This window comes from Somniosus microcephalus, chromosome 7 (genome assembly GCF_052327205.1).
Source record: "Somniosus microcephalus isolate GS21.2 chromosome 7, FLI_Smic_1.0, whole genome shotgun sequence".
Taxonomy (NCBI): domain Eukaryota; kingdom Metazoa; phylum Chordata; class Chondrichthyes; order Squaliformes; family Somniosidae; genus Somniosus; species Somniosus microcephalus.
Genome location: NC_140993.1, coordinates 129,680,211 through 129,700,846, shown reverse-complemented (window position 1 = coordinate 129,700,846; position 20,636 = coordinate 129,680,211). Strand labels below are relative to the sequence as shown.

At 44.1% G+C, this 20,636-nt stretch overlaps 2 protein-coding genes across 2 annotated transcripts in view; one reads left to right on the top strand and one right to left on the bottom strand.

The window, feature by feature from the left end:
* Positions 1-11,100: 11,100 nt before the first annotated feature.
* Positions 11,101-20,557, bottom strand: mrpl15 (mitochondrial ribosomal protein L15). Its single transcript, XM_085992942.1, has 5 exons — positions 20,178-20,557; positions 17,847-18,004; positions 14,137-14,302; positions 12,975-13,098; positions 11,101-11,534 (listed from the first exon to the last, which is right to left on the bottom strand). The coding sequence occupies exons 1-5, from the start codon at positions 20,280-20,282 to the stop codon at positions 11,197-11,199; spliced, it is 891 nt and encodes a 296-aa protein (XP_085849068.1). The 5' UTR covers positions 20,283-20,557; the 3' UTR covers positions 11,101-11,196.
* Positions 19,944-20,636, top strand: part of LOC147114884 (acyl-protein thioesterase 1-like) — a 65,229-nt gene continuing 64,536 nt past the window's right edge. The window contains exon 1 of the mRNA XM_085992944.1: positions 19,944-20,140. Within this exon, the coding sequence (XP_085849070.1) occupies positions 20,087-20,140 (54 nt within the window). The 5' untranslated portion in view covers positions 19,944-20,086. The remainder of the gene's footprint in view (positions 20,141-20,636) is intronic.

Below are 20,636 nucleotides of genomic sequence, written 5' to 3'. Positions count from 1 at the left end.
GCATAAAATTACAAAGAGACATTGATAGATTAAGTGAGTGGTCAAATCTGTGGCAGATGGATTTCAACACAGATAAGTGTGAAGTCATCCATTTTGAACCAAAAAAGGATGATGAGCTATGCCACCATCACTGTAATTTGGAAGGCACAAGTGATGAAATGCGTGGCCAGGCAGCACACTTCTGTGAAGGGGAAGAAATCACAGCCTATAAGACAGGTTTCCATCAGTGCCCTGGTATTAGTAATCCACAATGAGGTCATGGATGGTGAGGGCCTTGTTCATGAGGAAGTGCACTTTCTGAGGTCTTGTATGAAGTGGGCTGGTGGTTGATGATCCACCAGTAGGTTTGAGGGGCAGAATGGGATGGGAAGGAGGTTTATCCCTGAGAAGTGAGCACCTGGCAGTGGTAAGAGAGAACATAGGTTATCCTCTAACAGGGGGAGATGAAAGGGACCGTGACAGAAAGAGATGAAGAGGAGAATGCAGAGCAAGGTCAGGAACTGGCTGAAAAAGAAAAGTAAGTTGAAAAGCCTATATAGGCCGTGAAATTCGGCCCCTTAGTGCCGGCTGATAAGGCCGATTTCAGTGAAAAAATGGTGGCCGCCTCGCTTCCACCCACTTCTGGCGTGGAACATGGCGGGTGCCATTTTGGGCAGGTCGGCAGCACTGCTGTTGCCTGCACTTGCTGCAAATATGGTAATTAGTCAGATTGTGCGTCATTTAGCGTGCAACATTGTATTGACATATGACCTGCTATTTTGGACATCACCACTCCCTTTAATGCCCTCTCCCAAGCACGCACAGCTGAACGAGCTGTACGACGGACACCCCCCAACCAGCGCTTCTTAAAAGGACACATGCAACTTTGAGGTAAGTTTAGATTTTTGCTTTTGTACTGGTTTCCTTACATTTTATTGGAGTAGATGTTTAGTGTAAGACATTTAAAAAGTTGTTAAAGTGTGAAGGGCATGCAGTGAGTGCTGCTGGACATTTGTAAGGCTTTGGCTCTTAAAGAGAGGCCTCTGAGAACACCACTTGCTTCCACTCCTGGGGGTTCTAGTTGCAGTCCCCCTTGGGCTGCAGCATGACATGGCGATTGAGCAGAGGCAGCAAAGGGGAGAAGGAGGAAGCAGAAGAGGAGGAAGCAGAGAGGAGGAAGCGGAAGGAAGGAGGCAACCTGGACAACCCCTTTCTGGCCAGGCTATCCGGGATCGAATTATCCACCTGTGGTACCAGTGAACACAACCCTAATTCCCCTTTCAACATTTGTCCCACATTTTACCTTCCCTCTGTTACTGACCATCCCAGTGTCCTCTTGGCCACAAGGCTGAAATAAAAGCCACCACAAAGCAAACTTTCCAATCCAACTTTATCCCTATATGCATCCAATATTACTTCAAAAAATCAACTAATAACCCTTGTGCATTCCCTTAGTGAGTGTCCTGCATGTGCCTTTGCCTATCCTAGTGCTCTTTTGCAGTGCTACCCCAGCAGCTATATCATGTCTGGTGAAAGCCTTCTGACTTTCAGTGGGGGAGACTGCAGATGGCCTTGCAGAACGACCTTGAGGAGCTGGTGGCTGGGAGTGTGAAATCGAGTGACAGTGTTTCTTCTTCTTCTTCTTCACTCTCCTCTCCCTCTTCTTGATCAACTAGTGGCTGGGCAGGCTGGATTTCTTGGGAGTCTGAAATGAGGATGGCACAAGGGTAGGGATGTGGTGAGGGGAGGGGGGGGCGGCAGTTAAGCAAGAGGTGCATGCTTACACCATGTGCAGTTTGTAAATCAGAAGATATTGTGGGATGAAGGGGAAGTGGGACCCAGGGGGCCCTTTCCCAGGCCTGTTGAGCCATTTGGGTTAGTGCAGAAACACTTTTAACATTTTTGATCAGCAGAAGGCAGCTCACCGTTAAGAGGTGCAGGCTGCCTTTAAGAGGCGTTAATGAATTTCACCCCCACTATTTCTCCAGTCTTTCCTCAGAACTCAGTCATCTGATGCTAGGAATCAGCCTAATGGCTCCTCTCTGAACTGCCTCAATAACCTAACTCGCTCCCTTGACCAAAACTGGAACGAAGAAGTAAGTGAACTGAATGGCTTTCATCATCTTCTGATCTGTAGAATCACTAATAAATGCTGTCTAAATTAATAGTATAAACAAAATCATTATTTATTTATAGGATCGAAAGTATGATAAATCACAGTTCAGAACATTATTCCATTCCAGTTTTAGATCAACTAAGGATGCACTGTACCTTGAAATGAAACCAATGCCAGTGTTCAGCAAACAGTTTTCTCAACAAGCCAAATTCACAGCTAAAGCAAGTAATTTACATTTTGCACTCCTATTTAAAATTTCATTTGCATTAAATTGTAAATTGATAGAGCTCATACATTGAAAAAAGATTCTTTAGTTTGGAGTGACATAACAGGAGGTTTTAAATATAAATAAAATCCAATAAATATAATTTCAATTCTTAAATCAGTCATACAAATCTCAATGGCATTGTACCTACTTAAAGCCAGGCATTATGTTGCTTTTTAAAAATAATGTGGTGCAATGTAGCAATTTACTGATTTACAGCCTCATGCCTAGTTATTGCTCAAATTTAGAAAAAAAAGCAGCTTGGTGCAGTTCAGCTTCGGATACAATTTGTAAATAAGCAAAAGGAGACAACATTGTAACCAGGAAGCAGCTGCTCCCTGTCTAACATCACGTCCACTTAATCAGTGCAGTCCTATCACCTCCAGCAAGCAAGCATCTGTTTCCTGTTTTCATTTACACAATTAACTATTTTCCCCCTCATTTCCATGTCACCTGCAGTAACTTTTGAAAATTAACTAAAAGTGAAAATTTATTTACTGTGTGTATTACACAAAATATAATCACCGTGGCACATGCTCTCATTATGCAGGAAAAAATATGAATTAACACATTAGTGTTATCTACCTCAAAAACACATGTTTTTTCTGCTTGATGGTTATAGTTTAAACTGCTGAAACATTTTACTATTCAACTTGGCACAAATGACAGTGGCCAAAATGTCAACTTGGCTCAGTGGTCACACTCTGCTCTGTGTTAGAAGGTTGTGAGTTTAAGTCCCACTCTGTGACTTCAACACAAAATCTAGGCTAACACTTCAGTAAAGTACAGTACTGAGGGACGGCTGCATTGTCAGAGGTGCTGTCTTTTGGATGAGACGTTAAACTGAGGCTCTATCCAGCTGTTCAGGCGAATGTAAAATATCCCATGCCACGATTCAAAGAACAGCAGGGCCAATATTTATCCCTCAACCAACATGACCAAAACAGACTAGCTGGTCATTTATCTCATTGCTGTTTGTGAAACCTTGCTGTGTGCAAATTGACTGCCATATTGCTCACATGACAACAGTAACTACACTTCAAAAGTAATCCATTGGCTGTGAAGTGTTGTGGGACATCCAGAGGATATGAAAGGTGCTATATAAATGCTAGTTCTTTCTTACTGAATATTCCTAGTACAGGAAACTCTTTTTATCCGGCACCGACGGGACCGGCGTGGTGCCGGTTGATCAAAAAGTCCGGTTTACAGAGAGGTATACTTACTAAGGTACGAGAGCCCCATACACGGCCACAGATCCAGGCGTCCCTGTTGCATGGCAACAGGTGCAGGAACCCCGGTTACACAGCCACAGATCCAGGAACCCTGGTTACACGGCCACTAATATGAAGTAAAACTTACCTGAACCTACTCCTGAATTTTGCCGGTTAAGAGAGAGATTTCCGATTATTTAGGTGTCGGTAAAAAGAGAGTTTCCTGTACATGGGTATCACAGAATTATAGGATCATACAGCACAGAAGAAGGCCATTCGGCCCATCATGCCTGTGCTGATTCTTTTAAACAGCTACCTAATTAGTCTCTCCTGCTGATTATCACAACTAACTGAGGTGGCCGAGTCCTGAAGGAGAGCTGCCAGACTGGGCCTGCAGCTGGTGGTGAGAAAACCAGCACAAGGGAAAAACCTACTTGACCTCATCCTCACCAATCTACCTGTCGCAGATGCATCTGTCCATGACAGTATTGGTAGCAGTGGAGTCCTTGTGGAGATGACGTCCCATCTTCACACTGAGGACACCCTCCATCGTGTTGTGTGGCAGTACCACCGTGCTAAATGGGATAGATTCAGAACAGATCTAGCAGCTCAAAACTGGGCATCCATGAGGTGCCGTGCGCCATCAGCAGCAGCAGAATTGTATTCCACCACAATCTGCAACCTCATGGCCCGCCATATCCCCTCACTCTACAATTACCATCAAGCCAGAGGACCAACCCTGGTTCAATGAGGAGTGCAGAAGAGGAGCAGCAGCAGTTGTACCTAAAAATGAGGTGCCAACCTGGGGAAACTGCAACACAGGACTACCTGCATGTTAAACAGTGGAAGCAGCATGCTATTGACAGAGCTAAGCGATCCCACAATCAACGGATTATATCAAAACTCTGCAGTCCTTCCACATCCAGTCGTGAATGGTGGTGGACAATTAAACAATTAACAGGAGGAGGAGGCTGCATGAATATCCCCATCCTGAATGATGGCAGAGCCCAGCACACGAGTGCAAAAGACATGGCTGAAGCGTTTGCAACCATTTTCAGCCAGAAGTGAGTGGATGATCCATATCGGCCTACTCCTGAGGTCCCCACCTTCACAGAAGCCGGTCTTTATCCGATTCAATTCACTCCACGTGATATCAAGAAACGGTTGAGTGTACTGGATACAGCAAAATCTATGGGCCCCGACAACATCCCGGCTGTCGTGCTGAAGACTTGTGCTCCAGAATTAGCCGAGCCTCTAGCCAAGCAGTTCCAGTACAGCTACAACACTGGCATCTACCTGACAAAGTGGAAGTTAAGATTCACTACAAGCCCACTGACTCCCACAGCTACCTGGGCTATACTTCCTCCCACTCCGCTTCCTGTAAGAACTCTATTCCATTCTCCCAGTTTCTCCATCTCCGCTGCATCTGCTCTGACAATGCCACCTTCCATACTAGTGCTTCCGATATGTCTTCCTTTTTCCTCAACCGAGGATTCCCCTCTACTGTGGTTGACATGGCCCTTGACCGTGTTCGTTCTATTTCCCGCACTTCTGCTTTCACCCTTTCCCCTCCCTCTCAAAACCACGATAGGGTTCCCCTTGTCCTCACCTTTCACCCCACCAGCCTCCACATTCAACGAATCATCCTCCACCATTTCCACCACCCCCAGCGTGATCCCACCACCAAACGCATCTTCCCCTCACCTCCTTTCAGCATTCCGAAGGGACTGCTCCCTCCATGACACCATAGTCCACTCCTCTATCACCCTCAACACCACTTCCCCTGGCACCTTCCCGTGCAAGCACAGGAGATGCAACATATGCCCTTTTACCTCCTCCCTTCCCACTGTCCAGGACCCCAAACACTCCTTCCAGGTGAAACACTGATATACTTATACTTCTTGCAATCTAGTATACTGTATTCACTGCTCACGATGCGGTCTCCTCTACATTGGAGAGACCAAATGCAGATTGGGTGACCACTTTGAGGACCACCTCCGTTCAGTCCATAGGGGTGACCCTGAGCTTCCGGTCGCCTGTCACTTTAATTCTCTGCTCCACTCCCACTCAGACCTCACCGTCCTCAGCCTCTTGCACTGTTCCAATGAAGCACAACGTAAGCTCGAGGAACAGCACCTCATCTTTCGATTAGGCACTTTACAGCCTTCTGGACTCAACATCGAGTGCAACAATTTCAGACCTACCTTTTTTTCCATTTTTTTTCTCTCTCTCACATGGCAGCTGTCTTTCATTCTGCCATTGCCATTTACACTTCATCTACAGCCATCTTTTGTTTCTTAACTTGTCCCATTACCATCTCCTTTTGCCTTGCACCATCATCCCTTTTGTCTCTTAATCTCTCCTGCCTTCCATCCTATCACAGTCCTTCCCTTTTGTTCTTTCCTCCCCTCCCCCCTTACCCTGCCCCTACACTTGCTTAAAAACCTGTTCCATCTCCAGCTTTTTTCAGTTCTGACAAAGGGTCATCGACCAGAAACGTTAACTCTGTTTCTCTCTCCACAGATGCTGCCTGATCTGCTAAGTATTTCCAGTATTTTCTGTTTTTAGGCCATAAATACAAGATAGTCACTAATAAATCCAATAGGGAAATAAGGAGAAATGTCTTTGCTCAGAGTGGTTAGAATGTGGAACTCGCTATAAAAGGAAATAGTTAAGGCAAGTAGCTTAGATGCTTTCTAAAGGAAACTAGATAAGTACATGAGAGAAAAAGGAATAGAACAATATGCTGAAAGGCTGACATGAGGTAGATGGAATGGGAGGAGACTTGTGTGGAGTATAAACAGCAGTACCGACTAGTTGTGCCAAATGGCCTGTTACTGCGCTGTATATTCTATGTAATTCTATCTGCTTATTGTCTATTCCTTTCTCCCTCATGTACTTATCTAGCTTCCCCTTAAAGGCATCTATGCTATTTGCCTCAACTACTCATGTGGTAGCAAGTGCTATATTCTAACCACTCTCTAGGTAAAGAAATTTCTCCTGAATTCTTTATTGGTTTTAGTTGTGACTATCTTACATTCCTGGCCCATAGTTTTGGACTTCCCTACAAGTGCAAACATCTTCTCTACATCTACCCTATCAAACCCCTTCATAATTGTAAAGACTTCTATTAGGTCACTACTCAGCCTTCTCCTTTCTAGAGAAAATAGTTATAACCGCTCAGCTCTGGTATCATCCTTGTAAATCTTTTATGTACCTTCTCCGGTGTCTCTCTATCCTTTTTATAATATGAATACCAGAAGTGTACACAGCACTCTAAATGTGTTTTACCAAGGTTCGATACAACTTAACTTCCCTGTTTTTCAGTTCTATTCCTCTAGAAATGAACCCCAGTGCTTTGTTTGCATTTTTTATGACTTTGTAAATTTGCGTTGCTACTTTTAATGATTTGGGAATGTGTACCCCTAGAACCCTTTATTCCTCTAACCCATTTAGACTTTTATTCTCCAAGGAGTGTGCAGCCTCCTTATTCCTCCTACCAAAATGCACCACCTCACCCATATCTACATTGAAATCCATTTGCCATTTACACACCCATTCTGCAAGTTTATTAATGTCTTCTTGTATTTTGTCAGTCTTCCTCAGTATTAACTATAACCCCAATTTGGTGTCACCTGACTTGAAAGTACAATATCATGTATGTTATGCTGTAAAATACAGAAAACATGTAACGAAGATTTTGGTTTTGTAAATATCACAGTTTCAGAATCATTTTATATGGTACAAAGAATAATGATGAGAAAGATTTTCACAATAAGTGCAGTACAAAACTCCCAAAAAAGTTTCTAAATAGATGTTCATTTATGGCTGAATTCCACCCTTCCATGTTTAAGTTATTTAATTTTTGTGCAACAATGTTTTATAGCAATTGAAAATCATTGACCACATATTCAAATAGTCAGTGATTTGTTCAACTATGCAACACTTCTTTTCACAGATGGTGCATTGTTTGTGAAGTTACCTAAGGAACTAGTATGCTTCAAGGGGATTTGATGATAATGCCATTGAATGTCAAGGGGAAGTTAGACTTTCTCTTGTTGGAGATGGTCATTGCCTGGCACTTCTGTGCCACAAATGTTACTTGCCACTTATCAACCCAAGCCTGAAAGTTGTCCAAGTCTTGCTGCATGCAGGCGAGGATTGCTTCATTATCTGAGGAGTTGCGAATGGAACTGAACACTGTGCAATCATCAGCGAATATCCTCACTTCTGATCTTATAATGGAGAGAAAGTAATTGATGAAGGGAAAGTAATTGATGAAGTAGCTGAAGATGGTTGGGCCTAGGACACTGCCTGAGGAACTCCTGCAGCAATGTCCTGGGACAACCATCTTCCTTTGTGCTAAATATGATTAGCTAGTGGAGAATTTTCCCCTTGATTCCCATCGACTTCAATTTTACTAGGACTCCTTGACGTCACACTCGGTCAAATGCTGCCTTGATGTCAAGAGCATTCACTCTAACCTCACCTCTGGAATTCAGCTTTTGTCCATGTTTGGACCAAGGCTGTAATGAGGTCTGGAGTCGAGTGGTCCTGGCAGAACCCAAACTGAACAGGTTATTGGTGAGTGAGTGCCGCTTGAATGCACTGTCGATGACACATTCCATCACTTGGCTGATGATTGAGAGTAGACTGATGGTGGGATAATTGGCCGAAATGTATGTGTCTGGTTTTTGTGGACATAACATACCTGGGCAATTTTCCACTTTGTTGGGTAGATGCCAGCGTTGTAGCTGTACTGGAACAGCTTGGCTAGAGGTGCGGCTAGTTCTGGAGCACAAGCCCTCGGCACTACAGCCGGGCTGTTGTCAGAGCCCAGAGCCTTTGCTGTATCCAGTGTGCTCAGCCGTTTCTTGTTTGTGAGATCTTATCTTGACTTTTGTGAAATCATTACATTTTTTGTGGCACTGGAGCCATGTCATGTGGGCACTGCTTCTGGGTGTGACCTCCTCGATGATCACCTCCCACTTCCGGCAGATTAGATGCCTCTGTGGCATCCTTCCCCGCCCCCCCCTCCACAGGTAAAGGACATCTCTCATCGGCTGCACCAACTCCACCAGGCCTTCAATGCTGCCTCCAAGAACCTGGGAGCCCTCTCCTTTTGTTCCAGAGCTATGCTGACATGTGCCGTTAGCTGTCAGCCAGCGCATTCCACACCTGCAGTGTAAGCGCGTACGTGGAGGCTACATTACCCCGCCATGAAAATTGCTCCCAAGCAGTCAGTGCTTAACATACAGGCCTCCGTTTTAGCACCTCTAGGCACTTTTAAATCCGTATTTTCCGATCCTTATGGGTGTGTACGAGCGGTGTACACACCCGTAGGGACCTCAAGTGCCGGTTTCAGGCATGTGAAGCGCATGCACTGAAAACCGGCATTTCCGATCAGTCAAGAATCCTCTCGACAGATCACACGCCTGCCCTGCAGAAGGGCCTCTAAGTGGAGAGTTCCGCTTTCTGCAGAACCTCCGCCCGCTGAAATCCCTTAAAAATCTTACGCCTGGTAAAAGCAGGCACAAGGCCTGCTTTTACCAGCAAGAGCTTAACAAAGTTAAAAAATTTCCCACTCATTTATAATTTAAAAACTTTTATTAAAAAAAGGTATGTTTATTGTGGTAAACCACTTTTATCGTTCACTATCATTACACTATAGTTATCACTGTTATATCGTTACTCTATGGTTATCACTGTTCACACTGTTGTATCACTATACGAGGTCGCCTCTTGTCACGCTGCTATACCTGGGCTGACCACTGCTGACTCCGCCCATGACTCCACCTACCTGCCCAGGTATAAAGGTAGTCGACTGGCTGGCATTCCTCCTTGTTGTATCCGATCACCCACGAGGGTGGGCTCTGTTATTTAGCCAATAAAAACCTATAGTTACCTTCTTAACTCGTCGCTTTTCATTGGATGAATTGATAGGTATATCATTTATTTTTAGCCCTGTAAAAAAAACCTGAAATTTTTCAAAAAATTAAAGTATTTTAAACAAAAATTTAATGTAATTTTAGCTATTTAAGTGATTTAAAAAAAATATATTTTTAAAGTTTTGATGTGTTTTTGGAGTGACCTCCATTCATACTTGACAGGTCTAAGCTGTCCAAGTATGAAGGGAGATTCCCTTCTCCCATTGGTTCCCCATGACCCACGTGATCCCAGGGACGCTTGCAAACCGCATGCGCTCCTGGGATACCTGGGCCCTGCGCATTTCGTAGAGCAGAGGCTCAGGAGCGGAAATGGCCGGACTTCTGGAGCCCTCAGGTAAGGGCGTAGATGTTTTCCAGATCGGATGCCTCCGCATGCAGGAAGCCTCCGATCGGAAAATACGAGCCATGGTAATCACCAATTAGCCTCAAAATTGCAGGCTAAAAACCAGACTTTTAAACAGTTGTGTCTTATTAGCACAACACCCACTTAGCATCTGTTTGCACCCTTTCCTCAAAATAGCCCCCTTAAACTCCAGCACGTTTGGGGGTCTCCAAGCCTTGGCTACTTACAACCCGTACCAATGCTCTCTGGTCTTAGGTAAATGAGGAGTGTCCTATAGGGAGAAAGTGTGCATTCAGTATCCAGCAAATGGAAATGCTACTCATGTGATTTCTTAGTACTTTGATTTGGAGTCTAGTTGTGTATCCGGAGCTTTAAAAAGGAATGGGATGGAAATTGAGTACATAAGTAAAGAAATGTGTCAGAGCCATGCAGACAGATTGAGAGAAATAGAGAAGAGGTACAGCAACAGAAAGACTTACACAAGCAATAGGAAAAAAAAAAAAATCAGAATTAAAAATAGACACCACAATGAGAAAAATCAGAGCTATAAAAAGGAGTGGAAGAAGGAAAAGACAAACAAAGAATGAGTAGGAAAGAAATTGTAGGAATTAAGTCAATTGTGTTTTTATTTTCCTCCAGAAGCAACAGCACAAGAGATGAAGTGTATTATAGAATATATTGTGCATTAAACAGTAGAACATCTTGTTATAAACAGTGTATTTTTATTTATTATTCATTGGATGTGGGCGTTGCTGACAAGGCCAGCATTTATTGCACATCCCTAATTGCCCTTAACTGCCCTCTGAAATGGCAGCTCAAGAGTCAACCACATTGCTGTGGGTCTGGAGTCATATATAGACCAGACCAGGTAAGGACAGCAGATTTCCTTCCCTAAAGGGCATTAGTGAACCATATGGGTTTTTACGACAATCTGGTAGTTTCATGGTCACCATAATCTAATATATGAATCTTTATATTCCAGATTTATTTAAATTAACTGAATTTAAATTCCCCACCTGCCATGGTGGGATTTGAACTCACGTCCCCAGATCATTAGTCCAGGCCTCTGGATTACTAGTCCAGTAACTTAACCACTATGCTACCATGCCTCTGTATCTTCCAACTTACCATGAGCAACACCACAGGATACTGGCTGCTAACTTTCCAGGTGTTAAACCAATAACTAGTTATCAAAGGTCAACAGAAGAACTGAACTCAAAAACAAAATAACTCAAAAGTAGAAAACAAGTAGTCTTTTAATACATAATTCAATTTACACAGGCAAGGAATCAGCGTTGCTATTTCTAGTTACAACTACGTCATTATCAACAGTTTCAAGAACTATAGTAACTACATAGCTCTTCATCAATTGGTTTTAAAATTTTCTTTTCAGACAGGTTCACCACCCAACCAGGAGCAAGACCAAAGAAAATTTGCCGAGGATCCTTGCGCATTGTTAACATGCTATACATCCCATCTTTGGTAATGTCCGGTAAAATGTAGCCATATTTCTTAGCAAGTGCCATCCGTACCTCTTGAATTTTTGCTGGATCTGCTAAATAACCACGATTCCGAGCATCTGTATAGTAAGGAACTAGTTCTTCAGGTGGAAGCAGACGTTTTGGAATGGGTTGTCCTCTTAGAAAAAAGGGCACTGGCTTACACAAAATGTCTGTTTGAATGCAGAAACATTGCTAAATGGTTAACCATGCTGATACATGAAGATTAAATTACTTTACACTATAGGTTTGTTGCATGATACCAGTTCAGATATTTAAATCAACAGTAAGTTTATTGCTCAAGTACACTAAAAAGTCTGAACAAAATCATACCTGACAAGCACTGAATTCTAATAAAAAAGTTCCATACTATACATGTCAGACCTAACTCCTAACTAGAACATCCCATTTTCTGTTCATCAGGATTGACAAAAACTACTGCAGTGCACTTACTCGTTTTGTTCATCTCAGTCATTCTAAGTCTGTCAATTTAGAGCAGTTTTGTGCTGTAGACCTATACCCACTATGAACTTGATTGAAGCTGATCAGTAATTTTACAGAGGACTCTTACAGCATTAGATTTTTGATTATATCATGTTTTTCTTTCTATTGTAAATAGAAACTGGTTCGAACTGGGGGCAGGGAATGATCCCTGTGCCTCAACAGGTAAGCCCTAGGCACACCAGAGACTTGGGCCTCATTTAAATAAGATCCGTGAGCTGCGGACACCTGCAGGGCGTCTCCAGGCAGCTCGCTGGCGAAGAGGCCTGGAATTCCGGGCCACTACATCGCCGACAAGAAACATCAGGTAAGTTTCTATCTTTTGCCCTGCCAGTACACTTTACACCTAATCTCAGCCTATTACCATCTCGTCTAGCTTTTAATCTCTTACTTCTTTTGTTTCTTTTATTCTTTTGTCCGATCGCAGCCCTGCCTTCGATCTAGTTTCTGTTCTTGCCAGTTTTGAAGAAGGGTTCGACCCGAAACGTCAACTCAAATTTCTCTCCACGGATGTTGCCTGACCTGCTGAGTTTTTCCAGCATTTTCTGTTGTTATTTCGGATTTCCAACATCTGCAGTATTTTGCTATCGTACAAGTGCTTAAAGAGGAAGGGCAGGCAGTCAGGAATGAAGGCGATCTAGAGGGGGGTATAGCGGGTAGAGTACCCTTTAACGACCACTGATTAGGTTGCAGGAAGACCTGGTTTTGCTGAACACAACCAGCCTAGTGCCAGCTGCATTCAGGGCAACCCAATTTTGTACAGGGGACCTCAAACAGGTACTAAGCCCCTTATTTGCATATGCAAGAGGCCTAATGACTGTTTTAGGCACAGGCCCTATTTTTGTTTGCCAGTATCAATATGGTCAGTGGCACTCTCCCAGCTTGTAATGAGCACATGCTTCTAGCCTGCCACAGTGGAGGCTTAAGCGACTGTTTAGCACCTGAACATTGGCCTAGAAATTGGTAACTTTGCACCCAAAGAATCAATACCATACAAAAATTACAGAATGAGAATTCAATTTTAGATAGTTCTCAAAAAAGGTACAATAAAAGACCCTGCTTGTTTTAAACAAATCTATGTGCAAATGGTTAAAAAACAGAACTGTGCTTACCTAAACTTCGTGGATCATAGAATCCAGTAGTTATAATTCCACCATTCCTTTCAATCGCTGCTATAGCAAGCTCTGATGCCCACTGAACTTCAATGCTTACTTTGGCTGCAAAACTATCAGCACCCTAAGAATTGAAACAAGAATTGTAGTTGTAGTAATTGTCATAAATGCAATTAATTGTTGGCTCATATCTGTGGTTATATTTTATAGTAATCTAGATAACATTGTTAACAATTACCTATTTGGATGCACAAAGATTTCTCAGTTTCTAATTATATTCTTGATAAACTATAAGATCCTCCCAGCAGGATTGTCTATAAGCTCACAAACTGTGCTTTTGCTTCCATCTAATGGCAGCCAGAAAAACAACTGTTCAAATAAACTGTAACTGACTAGCTTTGCATCAGTTTCTTCACTAGATTAGGCACGCAGGCTAGTCGGGACAAAAAAAAGCACCTGATAAAAAAAAAGAAGAACTCCTACTGAGCTGTAAAGTTCACTTTGAACAAATAACCTTGGGGGGGGGGGGGGAGAGAAAGAGAACAGGAGAGGAATTGGGAGAGGAGAGGAAGGGACTGGGAGAGTAGAGTAAAGCAGCACATGGAGGGAGGGAAGGGGATGAGGCAGTGGAGAGGGGGAGGTAGCAAAGAGAGGAAACAGGAAAAGAGGTAAGAATGAGTGTCTGGAAGAAGGGTGGGTGGGGGTGGGGGGGGGGGGAGAAAATCAATGAGAAAGAGTGAGAGAAGAGGAGGAGGAAGAGAAAGTGGGGAACCAGGGCACCGGTCTCCTCTTGCCAGGACTCTTTATAGTGGGGTTTGACCTTTGCCTCTTCCAACTCGGAGGCAAGAATGCTACCACTAAGCCAAAAGTTTACTCCTAGTGGTTAAGTGACTTTGCCTAGGAGATAAAAAGGAGGAATTTGCAGCCAGTTGTGTTTGAGACAGGATTTCTTGAACTCGAGAAAAAAGAGTAAATATTTTAATGAAGTTTAATCTTCTGAATTCCACTGTTACTGCTAAGGATTCAAAAACAAGTGGTATATTTATTTCCTATTATTTGCATGTAAAGATAGGCTTCCTGGGAATAATTGGAAAATTGCTGCGCCTACTTGATAGCTGTCACTTTGTGTTGTCAACATAGAAAAACACTTGGTTTGCATTACCTCCTCTACTAGCTGGATTCCATAGTCTCTTTTGAGTGGCTGGACTGTAACTCCTCTCGCATTCACCAATTGGGTCAGGTCAATCGGTTGACTGGGATCCACTCTGCCCAGGTCTATCAAATACTGCAGTCGATTCAGACTTAGCGGTTGGTACTGCCGCCGAAAACTGAGAAAAGAAATGTGAAAGAATATTAAATGTATAAAATTCTGTCCAAGAAATGGTCATCCTGCCTGTTATGCCTGGTCCTTCCACAGACTGTGTGCAATCTGTCCTTCTGTGTATACACACACACACACACATCTATCAATCTCAGATTTAAAATAAACACTTGATCTAGCATCAATTGCAGTTTGCAGAAGAGAGTTCCAAACTTCTACCACCCCATGTGTAGAAGTGTTTCTTAATTTCACTCCGGAAAGGTCTGGCTCTAATTTTTAAGACTATGCCCCTAGTCCCAGACTCCCCAACCAGCAGAAATAGTTTCTCACTATCTACCTTATCTGTTCCGCTTAATATCAATCAAATCACCCCTTAACCGTCTAAATTCCAGGGAATACAACCCTAATTTGTGTAATTCGCCTTGTAATTTAACACGAGTCCGGTTATCATTCCAGTAAACCTACACTGCACTCCCTCTAAGACCAATATATCCTTCCTAAGGTGTGGTGCCTAGAACTGCTCACAGTACTCTAGGTGTGGTCTAAACAGGGCTTTGTATAGCTGCAGCATAACTTCTACCCCCTTGTATTCTCGTCCTCTAAATATAAAGGCCAGCATTCCATTAGGCTTTTTGATTATTTTCTGTACCTGCTCATGACATTTTAATGATCTATGTACCTGGACCCCCAAGTCTCTTTGCACCTCCACTGTTTTTAGCTTCTCACCATTTAGAAAGTACCCTGTTCTATCCTTTTTAGATTCAAAGTGGATGCCCTCATATTTGCCTACATTGAAATCTATTTGCCACAGTTTTGCCCATTCACTTAATCTATTGATATCCTTTTGTAATTTTATGCTTTCATCTACACTGCCTACAATGCCGCCTATCTTTGGGTCATCGGCAAATCTGGATGTATGGCTTTCTATGCCATCATCTAAGTCATTAATAAATACTGTGAATAGTTGAGGCCAACACAGATCTCTGCAGGACACCACGAGTCACATCCTGCCAATTAGAGTACCTACCAATTATCTCTACTCGGTCTCCTGCTGCTCAGCCAATTTCCTAAATCAGGTCAACAATTTGCCTTCAATTCCATGGGCTTCTACCTTATATAACAGTCTCTTATGTGGGACTTTATCAAATGCTTTCTGGAAGTCCACATAAATCACATCCATAGACATTCCCCTGTCCACTACTTTAGTCACCTATTAGGTTTCTCAGGCATGACCTACCTTTCACAAATCCATGCTGGCTTTCTCTGATCAACTGAAAATTTGAGGTGTTCAGTCACCCTATCCTTAAAATTATAGACTCTAGTAATTTCCCAACAACAGATGTTAAGCTAACTGGTCTATATACATGCACATACTCCCAACAGTGTCAGTTTCCACATGTACGCTGACAACACCCAGTTCTACCTCACTACTTCTCTCGACCCCTCCACGATCTCTAAATTGTCAGACTGCTTGTCCGACGTCCAGTTCTGGATGAGCAGAAATTTTCTCCAATTAAATATTGGAAGACCAAAGCCATCGTTTTTGGTCCCCGCCACAAACTCTGGTCCCTAACCACGAACTCCATCCTTCTCCCTAACATCTGTCTGAGGCTGAACCACACTGTTGGCAAGCTTGGTGTCATATCGGGCCCTGAAATGAGCTTCCGACCACATATCCGCGGCACAACTAAGACCGCCTATTTCCACCTCCGTAACATCGCCAGTCTCCGCCCTTGCTTCAGCTCATCCGCTACTCATCCATGCCTTTGTTACCTCTAGACCTGACTATTCCAATGCACTCCTAGCTGGCCTTCCACATTCTACCCTGCATAAACTTGGTGATCCAAAACTCGGCTGCCTGTGTCCTAACTCGCACCAAGTCCCGTTCACCCATCACCCCTGTGCTCGCTGACCTACATTGGCTCCAGGTTAAGCAACGCCTCGATTTCAAAATTCTCATCCTTGTTTTCAAATCCCTCCATGGCCTCTCCCCTCCCCATCTCTAATCTCCTCCAGCCCCACAACACCCCCACCCCACCCAGAGATATCTGCGCTCCTCTAATTCTACCCTTTTGAGCATTCCTGATTATAATCGCTCAACCATTGGTGGCCGTGCCTTCTGTTTGCCTAGGCCCTAAGCTCTGGAATTCCCTGCCTAAACCTCTCCTCCTTTAAGACGCTCCTTAAAACCTACCTTTTCGACCAAGCTTTTGGTCACCTCCCCATATTTCGCCTTGCGGCTCGGTGTCAAATGTTTTGTCTTATAATACGCCTTGGGACATTTTACTATGTTAAAGGTGCTATATAAATACAAGTTGTTATACGCAAACACCTACACTCGCATATGCCTACACATACGTATACACAGACATGCATGCACGTATGTATATACTTACATATGCAAACATACTCACATGATCGAACTCATACGCAGTATACAAATACACGCGTGCACACACTTATTTTCATACACTCAAGACTACATATGCATATACAAGTGTACGTACGCATACACAGGCACAAGCATATGCAGACATGCACGCATGTAAGCATACACATTTGCATGCAAACGCATGCACATACATGGGCACGCACGAGATACTGAGAAGTGTAGAGGAACAGAGGGACCTTGGAGTGCATGTCCACAGATCCCTGAAGGTAGCAAGACAGGTATACAAGGTGGTTAAGAAGGTATACAGGATACTTTCTTTTATTAGCAGAGGCGTAGAAGAGCAGGGAGGTTATGCTAGAACTGTATAAAACACTCGTTAGGCCACAGCTAGAGTACTGAGTACAGTTCTGGTCACCACATTACAGGAAGGATGCGATTGCACTAGAGAGGGCACAGAGGAGATTTACGAGGGTGTTGCCAGGACTGGAGAACTTTAGCTATGAAGATTGGATCGGCTGGGGTTGTTTTCTTTGGAACAGAGGAGGTTGAGGGGAGAATTAATTGAGGTATTTTAAATTATGAGAGGCCTAGGGAGTGGATGGGAAGGACCTATTTCCCTTAGCAGAGGTCAATAACCAGGGGGCATAGATTTAAAGTAATTGGTAGAAGGATTAGAGGGGAGTCGAGGAGAACTTTTTTCACCCAGAGGGTGGTGGGGGTCTGGAACTCACTGCCTGAAAGGGTGGTAGAGGCAGAAATCCTCGCCCCATTGAAAAAAGTACTTAGATATGCACTTGAAGTGCTGTAACCTACAAGGCTACGGATCAAGAGCTGGAAAGTGGGATTTGGCTGGAAAGCTTTCTTTCGGCCGGCACAGGCACAATGGGCCGAATGGCCCTTTTGTGCTGTAAATTTCTATGATTCTTTGATATAATATACACACACGCATGTATGTATGAACATGCATATTTTATTACACACACACACACACGTATATATACACCTGCATATACACGTATGTGTGCACATTTACATTATATATATATATTTTTCCCATGAAAACAGTACATAGTTTAAAATATGATGTACGGATGATAGTTTGTAATGTGGGTGAAAATATCATTAACTGCATAGTCAATAAAGTTATTCATTCACCAACCTGTGCCCCTCATTGTATCCATATTTTGGAATAACAATATAAAATGGAGTCTGTCCACCTTCAAACCCTAATCGTGGGCGGTTTCCACGCTGTGTCTGGCCTTTGTGACCTCGGCCACTTTTTTTCCCTCCATGGATGCCCCTGCCACGTCTTTTTTCCTAGAAATTAAGCATTCTTGGTTATCTATCTACAACAGATTTTCCTTCATCTTTGTTCCAGTTGAACCAAAAACAGAATGGCAAAGATGGCTAGTTGTGAGACATTTCTAGTAACAAAAATCCAAGCTGAAGAACCCTTTCAGACTTCACAAAAAAAGTTGTATTCTGGCCTTGCTAGAGTACGAAAGTACGGCTAAGAAATACTCCTAATTTGACCAAAGCACTTTTAACACCACCTTGAATAACATTTTTAAAGTTATTTGCAAAATGACTCAAACAGGGCTTAGCATTAACTTGTTTGAGTAACCTCTTCCAGCACTACAGAACCATCCACCACCAAAGCAAAGTCTCCATCCCTCTGACTGCCTTTTGTGCCTTTCCCCCCCCTGTCCTTTGCCCCCACCATTGGTGGTTGTGCTTTCAGCCACCTGGGCCCCAGCTCTGGAAGTCCCTTTCTAAACTCCTCTGCCTCACCATCTCCCTCTCTTCCTTTAAGACCCATCTTAAAACCCACTTCTTTAACCAAGCCTTTAGTCGCTGCTCCCAATACCAGAAATGAGGGTATACATATAAGGAAAGGATGAACAGGCTAGGTCTCTTTTCTCTTGAGGGGTGACCTAATAGAGGTCTTTAAAATCATGAAAGATTTTGATAGATTGGATGCAGAGAGAATGTTTCCACTTGTGGGGAAGAGCATAACTAGAGGCCATCAATATAAGATAGTCACCAAGAAACCCAATAGAGAATTCAGAAGAAACTTCTTTACCCAAAGAGTGGTGAGAATGTGGAACTTGCTGCCACAGGGAGTGGTTGAAGCGAATAGTAGATGCATTTAAGGGGAGGTTAGACAAGCATATGAGGGAGAAGAGAATGAAGGGAGGGTTATGTGGTGTATGTAACCTGTTCCACCTTAAGAGAACTACCTTAAGAGATGTACTACTTTCTCTTGGCTGCTGTATACTGTAATACCGGTGGTGACCACACCGGTATATAAGTGTTGTGTAGGGATTTGCTGGGCAGTTCAGCCCTGACCTCCAAATAGTAAAGACCTGTTAAAGTTATTCTTGTGGTCTGTGTCCAGTGATTTATAATAAGCATAACTGGGACACAGACTTAACAGGTTATGCTGATAGGTTTCTGTGAAGCCCCACAGTGCAGATAGAGGCCATTTCGGCCCATCGAGCCTGCACCGACACATATCCCACCCGATCCCCGTAACCCCTACCCCACCCTATCCCCACGTATTTAATCCCCCTAACACTAAGGGTCAATTTTTATCATAGCCAATCAACCTAACCCGCACATCTTTGGACTGTGGGAGGAAACCGGAGCACCCGGAGGAAACCCACGCAAACACGGGGAGAATGTGCAAACTCCACACAGACAGTCACCCGAGACCGGATTCGAACCCGGGTCCTTGGCGCTGTGAGGCAACAGTGCTAACCACTATGCCACCATAGTCCTGAAGGAGATGAGGAAAGACAAAAAGTAGCTGTGAGGAGGATTAACGGCGGCATGGACTGGTTGGGCCAAATGGCATATATCCTATGTAATATCTCCTTCTTTGGCCGGAGGGCCTATTACCCCTTCTGCCTGTGTGAAGCACCTTGGGATGTTTCTCTACGTTAAAAGGTGCAAGTTGTTGTTGTTGCTTTGGAAACACTCATCAGGAGTCAGGGAGCGTGGGGCTCAAGCCCCCTCCACAGGGTCAGAGTGCAGGGTCTAGGCTGACCTCGCAGTGCAGTCCTGAAGGAGTACTCTACACCGTCTCCGTCACCAACCCTTGGCTGGGCCTTCAGACCGTGGCTCAGTGATTGTTAAAGATCCCGTGGCATGTTTCAAAGAACAGGTAGTTCCCCCCCACGTCTTTTGGCTAACATTCCTCCCGTACACCATCACCACCAAAAAAAGAGGCTGTTTCTGGGATCTTGCTATGCACAAAAAAAACTTCCTCCTTCGCCCACATCAACAACAGTGACAGGGTTACAGCACAGAGGGAGGCTATTCGGAACCCGGGCCAGCGACGGCAAACTGCAAGTCTGAGGATTCGACTCTGCCGGGAGGGCAGTCAGAGGGCGGCGGATGAACAGGAATCCCTGGGCTCGGCTCCTCCCAGGCGCTGGGGCTGTGCGTGCGGTAACTACAGGCGCGCCGTGCTGTGCCGCTAACTCACCCTTGCCTTGGCTCCGGGGTTCGGCTTCAGGTTGGCGAGTGAAACCCGCGGCAAGCTCCGTAGCAGCTCGAGCCCCGCCGAGCGCCCGCTCCCGCGCCACGCCATCCTCCCCAACCGCCACTTCACCTCACGGTGGCCAGGCTGACGCTGCTTTACGGCACTGGGTGCCGTCGTGAGTCTCAGTGACCCCGGCACCCTTTAATTGCCCGTCACGGCTTTTTAATCTTCTGCGTGGTTCTCAAACTCCTTTCCAGGCCTTTCATAAAAGAAAAGACTTGCATTTATATCGCGCCTTTCACGACCACCAGACGTCCCAAGGCGCTTTACAGCCAATTAAGTACTTTAAAAAAAATGTAGTCACTGTTGTACTGTAGGAAACGCGGCAGCCAATTTTCGCACAAGCTCCTACAAACAGCAGTGTGATAATGACCAGATTGGTTTTAGTGATGTTAATTGAGG

What these genes read in the sequence shown, in the direction of transcription:
- mrpl15 (XM_085992942.1), bottom strand. Translation starts at nt 20,282, where the DNA reads ATGGCGTGGCGCGGGAGCGGGCGCTCGGCGGGGCTCGAGCTGCTACGG. An exon ending in GAATCCAGCTAGTAGAGGAG is followed by an intron (nt 13,099 to 14,136) that starts GTAATGCAAACC and finishes TTCAATTCTTAG; the next exon opens with GGTGCTGATAGTTTTGCAGC. An exon ending in CTATGATCCACGAAGTTTAG is followed by an intron (nt 11,535 to 12,974) that starts GTAAGCACAGTT and finishes GCATTCAAACAG; the next exon opens with ACATTTTGTGTAAGCCAGTG.